The following is a 9,428-nucleotide window of genomic DNA, read 5'->3' as shown; positions in this document are numbered from 1 at the left end:
GAGAGAGAGAGAGAGAGAGAGAGAGAGAGAGAGAGAGAGAGAGAGAGAGAGAGAGAGAGAGAGAGAGAGCGAGAGCTTAAATACAAGCATGTTCTGCAGTATGGAAATTTGTGTTTTCGAAAATTGTATATTAGCATGATGTTCTGGAATGTGAAGCATGTTTTACTCTCTTCAATAACTTCCATGAAGTATGAATGTGAATGGTAAAATAAATAAGTTTCACATGATAGGACTCAACATTACACCAAGATTTTCAGGAGCACAAGTCTTCCATAAAGTAAAGGCTGCTTGTAGTTTATTGTATCCACAGAACTATAATCCACAATCAATTTGTTTTAAATTTACTAAAAGTAATCTAAATATGAATAGCACAGTTATGTCAAAGAACCAGAAAATAAAATATAGCTTCCTTCCTTAGAACATAGAGTACCCTGCAGCAAGAATGAATATCTCTTATTACAAATATTACATTTCAAATTATAAGGCCCTTGCAGTGTGACAGGATAAAAATAAAGTAGATATTAATTCCTAAAACTAGGTTCTCAAGTCTAGTTCCATTGAATGGCACATTGGGCAAGTGTCTTTATAGCCCTGGGATGACCAAAGCCTTGAAAGTGGATTTGCTAGATGGAAACTGAAAGTAGCCAATTATGTGTGTGTGTGTGTGTGTGTGTGTGTGTTAGTCCACCACCACTGCTTGACAATTAGTGTTGGCTGTGTGTTTGTTTACATTCCTGTAACTTGGCTGTTTGGCAAAAGAGACTGATGGAGTAAGTACCAGGCTTTAAAAAATTAAGTACTGAGGTTGATTTATTTGACTAAGACTCTTCATGGTGGTGATGCAGCTTGGCTGCAGTCCAATGACTGAAACAAGTAACAATAAAGATAAAAGAGCCCAATAACTGTGTTGCAAAAAATAAAAGGGACTTACTTGTAGCGTTTGGAATAAGCTTCATTGACATTTTTCCACTGACACTGGAGCCGATCTGAAATGGCCATAATGTCCTTACTTTCATCTTCACCATTTTCAGTTAACTTATACAGTTTTTGAGTATCTTGAATGTTTTTCTGAATGCCATCAAGAGACTCTTTTACAATCTGGGGAGTGAAAAAAAATAATAAAAAGTTAGAATAATGATTAAATAGTACTATAGGCAGCATTCACTTCAATCAGTCATCTATAATTATCTTTATGGTAAACAGTTTAAGAATTTTGAATTCACAGACATTATTTGTACTCGTGCATTTTTGGATGTGTACATGCACAAATACATACAAATATAATAAAAAATCATACAATAAAAAATGCATTGTTTTTCTTAGAAAATTAACATTTGCAATATTTTTATATTTTACATTCATATAAATTATGCTTTTTTAATATACACCAAATATTATCTTGAAAATAATTCCAGTAACTGCAAAAAGTTAGGCATGACTAGTTGCACTAAAATTTAACTTCCAGTTCCAGTGAACCAGAATGGTAATCATATTAGCTACTTGTATTGCTATAAAGATAAGTACAACTTAATATTGTTAATTATTAATTATTATTATAGGCGCAGGAGTGGCTGTGTGGTAAGTATTAATTATTATTATAGGCACAGGAGTAGCTGTGTGGTAAGTATTAATTATTATTATAGGCGCAGGAGTGGCTGTGTGGTAAGTAGCTTGGTTCCGGGTTCATTCCCACCGCGTGGCACCTTGGGCAAGTGTCTTCTACTATAGCCTTGGGCTGACCAAAGCCTTGTGAGTAGATTTGGTAGATGGAAACTGAAAGAAATCCGTCGTATGTATATATATATATGTATGTATGTGTGTGCATATGTTTGTCCCCCCAACATCGCTTGACGACCGATGGTGGTGTGTTTACGTCCCTGCAACTTAATGGTTCAGCAAAAGGACCAATAGAATAAGTACTAGGCTTCCAAAGAATAAGTCCTGGGGTCGATTAGCTCGACTAAAGGCGGTGGTCCAGCATGGCCACAGTCAAATGACTGAAACAAGTAAAAGAGAAATAAAAGAGACAAAATAGAAACAAAATGAGACAGTATTTAATCATGTGTTGATGATCCTTATTAAGATAGGAAATATATCTGAAGGGATATTTTATGAAAGAATAGAAAGAAAGTTATCTGTAGATATATAAGTTTTAAATGCAGAGAAAATATCCATATACTGAAAAATGAAAAGAGAAAAACTGAACATGCAATATTTTGTTTACAAGAATAGATAGATAATCTGGGAAGCTACAATTAAAGGGAAGTAACTCCTGCAATATTTAACATGTTAAGCAGAAATATATGGATCGCTGAGAAATTTTCTAATTTCTTATCAGAAGTCAATAGTAAAATGTATGTTTTCATCCACAAAGAAATGCCCCCACTTTATCATAATAATTTTCAAGAGAAATTTGTATATTCTTCAACATAGATTCTTTGTTTTTACATCCATTTCCTCATGCTAGCCTGATTATATGAATATATTACTGAGGCACGGTTTTACAATCTGATACCTTTCCTGTGATTAACCCATAGTTATTTTCCAAGTAGGAGATTTCATATTTCACATGTCTTTGAAGGCACGAAGTGAGTGAAATGCATGTAGGGACGGACACACACACATTATTTCAGTATCTGTCTATAAAATGACTGATAAAGCTTTGATTAATTTGGGGCTATAGAAGACACTAGCCCAAGGGGCTGAACTTGAAAGGCTTAGCTACAGCTTTGCCTTTATCTCTAGTAAAGGTAAACATATACCTGGAATACTTTGGGGAAATAATTTTAGAAAGGACACCATTAAATTCAATTGTATGGCTGAGTTATGGATGTGATACTTTCATACACAGGCTTCAACAGAAAGAAGTGCAGCTGGACAAAATGAACTTAAGATCTTCAATATACTTCACAACAGAAGACAATTAAAACACAATAAGCTAGCTTTCTTGAGGAAGCTAATAACATACAGAGTATAGATTCATGACAGCTGTATGTTGTATGTCTACATTCATCAGACACCACTAGAACTTTCACTTCCATGATTCACATAGTCTGAAGAAAGGGACTGTCTATGGGATGCAATAAACAGCAAGTGACAGTGATGAGAAGCAACCCAGGCACATGTCAACATAAGGATGAGAAAGACCCATTAGAGTAATGTAGTGACTACTCTGCAAGCATAGCATCAACTTCCAAGAACAGTGATATAAAGGTTGAGAATATTAGTTAAATAACAAAATAGAAAAAAGAAAAAAAACTGAATCTGTCTACCATTCAGAGACATGTATGTCAGAAAAAAATTCTGATCTGCTGTGCATACATCAGAATAGTAATGAAATGAGATGAAATGAAATAAACATCTAATACAGGTCTACCTTTCATGAACCATCTCTTCTGAACAAAGCTTCAATGAAAAGAAATCAATAACCCTATGCAGTTGTAAAAAGGAATATAAAAGTGAAAGTAACCCTCTAAGAATAAGGTTTAAGATTAAAGTGAAGTTGTAATTTGTGAGGAGACATAGAAATTAGATATAGCTGATCACTGTAGAAGAAAAAGGGAGTTATGCTTGTGGAACAAAGTTACAATAATTAATAAGTAACAATACTGACAGACAAGATGGTCAAAAGAATCAATGCATTATGCTGGCTTTGATAACTTCTTCAGTAGGCCTAGCATAGAGATGAACACAATAGGGGAACCTTTAATCAACAACACTAAATCTCTAAGCCTGATTTTCATTATCTAATTGTTTTACAAGACAATAACATAATACATAAGAAATGACTGAATATTAAGTGTTCTAGTTTATCAGATGGATACTTTGGCTTAAATGGATTAAGCAAGTGGCACTACAAGTATAAGGGTAACTAATATGAACATATCTTCTGTGAATAACAGGAAGGTGACATTCTACCTCAGTGGGTTGAACAAAGGGTTTGGTTTGAAATTTTGACAATGTTACTAAATATGACATGCAACTGAAACAGGTCAAAAATTACAACAGCTTAAATTTGACTATAACCACTAAGATGAGGATACTAGTCCAATGTATATTAGCGTATAATACTGATAATTTCTCATCTCAGTAATACAGACAGATTGATGGTATTTTAATAAAACAATGGGTTCAATTTATAATGATTATAGTTAATAATTTTATTTATTATATTCTTATTTTGAGATAATTGTAGATATAGATTCTTTAATATCATTTTAACAGTATTGACCTTTTCTTTTTACAAATACAGAATCTTGAATCATATTGAGTATACAATTCTAAGGGATTATAATGTTCTCATTTAACTCTACATTAATCCTGATCAAGGAAACATATAGTTAAAAGCATTTCATCCACCAATATCCTGCTTTATCTTCAGAGTATATCTAAGATCACACTATCTAACTTTTTTCAGATAAAATGTAATTTGACAGAAAGATAGCTGTTATTTCTTGCTGGTTGAGTGATCACATAAAGGTTCCCAAGCTGGCTTATAGAAATAATAGCTGAAGAGTGGCTGAAAGGATAAGAAGTTCAACTACTGATCTCAAGGTAAAGTCCAAAATTCAGTATAACTATTGTGATGTGTCCTTAGGCAAAGCACACAACTTTTTCTTTTTACTCAGCAGACAAATCATTAACAAGAAGAGTAGAATTCAATCATAATAAAAAAAAGAAAGAAAATTAATATATTTACTCAAGTGTTCAGGCCCTGTCAATATAATTACCATAACTATTCAGCTGTCAATCTAAGTGCTACAACTGCAAGCACATGCCCTAGTTCACAAAATTAAAAAGTGTTCTAGGTATGTTAGCTAGGAAACACAAGAATGCAAAATGTAGTTGCTCACTAAATTTTTATATCTGGCAGTTTAATAATAATAATATAGTTGTAAACTGATACAAGATAAAGAGTTATGTGTATGAACAATTAACATCATTTGTGTTTGCAAAAATGTATGAAATGCAGAGATTTCTTATTGAATATTAAAATATAAACATTGAAAGAAATGTAGTTACTTCCCTCGGTTTAAACTTCACACTAACATTAGAAGAAATTAATTACTGAAAATCTCATTGAAAACAAATTTTGTAATTTTGTGATAAATACGAAATACAATAATAGAAAATCTTTAATTTATTTGAAAACGCTTCTTAAATATTTTATGATATTCATCAAATAAAATTATTAGTATAAACAAAACATTTAGATAAAAGATATAAAATATAATAATGTCTGGTATACTATAAAGGTATTCTGAATGTTATGATTTTTTTCTTTTGTTTTATAACTGATGTGAGTTAAACGTGTTATGTCATATTTTATGAGAAACATCTTCACAGATTAAATACTTTAAAACTCCTAATAGATTGCAACTATTTAAGTAGACTTAAAAATAAATATTTTCAATTATTTTCTTGATTCAAAAATAGATATCTACATGTATGGATGAGTGATTGAATAAGAGAGAGAAAGAGAGAGAGAGAGAGAGAGAGAGAATTAACTATCAAATTATGTCCTCCAATATCTCTTTGACTACTATTTTGATGGCATGTCTCTCAAAATGTGTCTTCCTACCCCAGCTGCCCCTTTTATATCTGATCTACTTTACTAAACCTCCACAAGTATCACACAGCTCAATTGATAAGCCCTAGATCTGTATTCCTGGATCTCCTTTTTCGTCACTATTTCTCTTCCAAGTACTAAAATACAAAAGTTCAAACTGAACATAATCCTATTAACCTAATACTTATCAGTAGTCTGAAATAGCAATGGATCTCCTTTCTTTCCTAAATCTTTAAAACATAAAGCAAAATCATAGTTACAGACAAAATTTCTTGTAATAAAATACAGCATCAAGTTAGAATTCAATAATAGCAGATTGGTCTATAAGTAAGAAAGTATGATTCAATAAAGATTAAATAGGTAGAAATATTTTTTCTAACAACCACATTTTTGTCAGAATCAATATTTAAAACACCTATCCTATAATGTTCTTTTAGTTATGAGACATTTTAAACAGATAAAAAGCAAAGGTAATGTAAAAATCAAATCCATTGTTGATCTCAGTCAATGAATTTGATTTTTGTTTTGTAACTTCAAAATCAATAATTTGTATATTGTTAACAATTCTAAGTGTGGGAAAAAGAAAAAAATAGATAAGTTACAAATATTTCTGAAGCAAAACATAAAAACAATCAATGAGATATGAGATTTTGAGCACAAAATTCAATCATATTTAAAACAAATAATTTCAACATATTCACTCAAATGATAAGGCCCTATAACTGAAACATTTTAAATGAAGCAAAATCTGTTTATCAATGACTTCTTTTAGAGCATGCACTTAATGCGTGATGATAATTAATGGCAACAATTTCTTGGTTCTAGATCTAATATTTTCTCTCTAAATTAAAGGGTTATATTATACAGCTATATAAATTAATATAGACTGAATATATATAAAAAAAAAATACTGAACAATATATCATTTGCACATGTTTTCTAGTCATACTTTATCCATCTAAACAAATATAACTAAAAATAGTCACCAAAATAGATGTAATTTACAGAAGAGGTTCATTAAGATTCTATAATTTAACCCTTCCGTTACCAACCTGGCTGCAACTGGTTCTAACTCTAAGTACAAATGTCTTCTTTTCATATGTTTTGAATTAAAATCTTCCACCAAACAATTTATGTTCCTAACACTAGCTGAATGATATAAGTTGTTTTACTAAATTCTTTGTTATATTTAAAGTAAACAAAAGAAACGCAGAACATCTCAAAATAAATACAGTAATGAAAAGGTTAAAGGTCTACATTTTAGAATTGTCTGCATAATTCTTTTTCCTTTTTAAATTTTAACAGTAATAATAAATTCTACAATCCTTTTGAATATATTAAAAATTTCTGCAGCATTTGAAAATGATCAGCTCCCAATCCCACCATTACAAAAACAAGGTAGCTGTTAATTCATTATTCAATAATTCCTATAACTAAAAAGTAGTACAAAGAACCAGTTATCAAATCAGAGATGAAATCAAAAGTATGATTATGGCTTTCAGAAAATTTGGAAAATCAATTAGAAATAGTGAAATTGCCACAGTAACACCAAGATTTCTTAAATACTCAGGAGAACAGGAACAATTCATTATGAAAGAAGAAAACAAATATGAAAAGGATAACCAAAAGAATTTCGATGTATCTGATAAAAAAAAAAAAAAAGAGATGTCAGTATTTGTTTAGAGCAAATTAATTGATTCACTATTACAATACAACATAAACTGTTTGACATCAAAAGATAAATAAAAAAGACTAAAGTGTGCACTGAAATAAGACAATTGACTGGAACAAGGCTACATGGTCCGTTGAACCTAAATTTGAATTGTCTTCTGAGGAGTGCAAAAATGTTCTTAATTTAAATTCATAGAGTTGTTTTTTTTTATTTCAATGATTTTAATGCATACTGTTAAATTATTGAATAAACTTTAAATTCTTTAAACACATTACATTATGCAATAATTTGCTGAAATTGTCAGTAAATAAGACTAATAAAGTTTAGTGAGATAATCCTCTATCTTATATATCAGAGGAAGTAAAAAGTTACTTCAGGAAAATCATTATCAAATTAATGTGAACCAAATTTCATTCAGAACATTTAAAGCCACTTTAAATGGCTAATAATAAAAAGAAATCACAAAATTAACATCAACCAATGAACAGTTTGAATAAATATGAAATGACTGGTTTCTAGAAACCAGTAAATCTTTCCCTCAAAATATCCAATAAATAAATGCTTGCATTTCATTTTCTTAAATTTAAAAGGTCCCATCACTAATTATGACTAGTTTTATTTTTCACTCACTCGGAAATTCTTTCATTCTGTACATTTGTGCTCATATGTATGAGAGGAATGATCCAATTGTATTCAGGAGCTCATCTTCTGTTTTTGTTTGAAGAGTAGTTTTATAAATATATTCTTATTAATATTTATACAAAAGACGTTGTTGTTATTTGTAATTAATATTTTATAAATTTATATGTAAACACGTACACACACATCTATGTGCATATGAGTATATATGTGTATATATGATTATTTATATGTATGTGCATGGCTGATGCAAAAGGACAGAAAAAGCAATTAAAGAAATATCCTAAATAAATCCATACTTGTTAGAAAGGATGTTTTGCAGTTAAGAGGTAACCAGAAAGTAGAAAATATGACATCAGAAAACTAGAGGTCTTTAAATCAACACAAAAATAATTTGATATTAAACCAAAATTAAAACTAATGACTCCAAGTCACCATTATGAACGGAAAGGTTATTGCAAACACACCAAAACATTGGTAATTACAAAACCAAACTCAAAGTGTGTATATTTGTGCATAACATGAGATACTAATGTAGCTACAATCAGTCTCAACCATACATTACTTTAATGACAGAAACAAAGAGGTTCTCTTGGTAATCAAAGCATGTAAATTTAAGTAAAACTAAGTAGAACCACAATGTAAATTAAGATCTACAGACGAATAATTGAAATGTAGGTCACAAATAGAAAGCAAAAGGAGATTATCTAAATTCTTTTCTACTCCAGGCACAAAGCCTGAAATTTTGGGGGAGGGGGCCAGTCAATTAGATCGACCCCAGTACGCAACTGACTTAATTTATTGACCCCGAAAGGATGAAAGGCAAAGTAGACCTCAGCGGAATTTGAACTCAGAATGTAAAGACAGACGAAATACCACTAAGCATTTTGCCTGGCGTGCTAATGTTTCTGCCAGCTCTCCATCTTGGAGATTATTTAAATTGGCTCCACAATGTAAATGGGAATTGAAGTTCTATTGGCAACCTCAGTATATGTATTGAACCTCAAAAAGACAATGAGCAAAGTGCTGAGACAGGACAAAGGCAACATGAAATCATCAGGCACATATATTTCAATGTGGGTAAAATGCAACAAACATTGCTGTCAAGTTATTCAATGTGAAAAACTCAAGTCTTGTATTTTTTTATGTGGTTTAGCCTCAGAGGAAGAAATATAGAATCATGACATTTGCCAAACCTCTCAGATTAATGAAGCAAGGAAGAACCCATAGACAATACATTTCTGCAGAAGGAAGCAAGGAATCAAGTTATCTTCAAACTAGAGACCTGATGTGAATGCTGGCAACAAAGAGGACTTCAATCTCTCAAGGAACCCAAAAGATGGTGGTATTAAACTGAGTGAGGTTTACCACCAAAGAATAAGATACTATCCAATGGGTGGCCATATTCTTTTCATTTCACAAAATTTGGATGACATCCGAAGCTTACAGTAAGAGAAATTTGCCTCAGGTGCTGTGCTCTACAGGGAAACTGAATTCTGAACCACATGAATATGAAGTGATACGAACCTAACAACATGGCTATGCCTG

The 9,428-nt window shown here is 31.2% G+C and overlaps 1 protein-coding gene and 1 long non-coding RNA gene across 6 annotated transcripts in view; one reads left to right on the top strand and one right to left on the bottom strand.

The window, feature by feature from the left end:
- LOC106873450 (dystrophin) overlaps window positions 1–9,428 on the bottom strand; it is a 562,674-nt gene that overhangs the window by 247,452 nt on the left and 305,794 nt on the right. For all 5 annotated transcript variants that reach the window (XM_014920808.2, XM_052976364.1, XM_052976366.1 and 2 more), the window contains one exon: window positions 932–1,098. In XM_014920808.2, the coding sequence (XP_014776294.2) occupies window positions 932–1,098 (167 nt within the window). The remainder of the gene's footprint in view (window positions 1–931; window positions 1,099–9,428) is intronic.
- The window catches only part of LOC128250700 (uncharacterized), a 97,052-nt gene that overhangs the window by 34,404 nt on the left and 53,220 nt on the right, over window positions 1–9,428 (top strand). Inside the window, exon 2 of the long non-coding RNA XR_008266701.1 lies at window positions 4,418–4,554. This is a non-coding gene — a long non-coding RNA (uncharacterized LOC128250700). The remainder of the gene's footprint in view (window positions 1–4,417; window positions 4,555–9,428) is intronic.

This window comes from Octopus bimaculoides, chromosome 2 (genome assembly GCF_001194135.2).
Source record: "Octopus bimaculoides isolate UCB-OBI-ISO-001 chromosome 2, ASM119413v2, whole genome shotgun sequence".
Classification (NCBI taxonomy): domain Eukaryota; kingdom Metazoa; phylum Mollusca; class Cephalopoda; order Octopoda; family Octopodidae; genus Octopus; species Octopus bimaculoides.
This window is presented reverse-complemented; position numbering and strand designations above follow the sequence as displayed.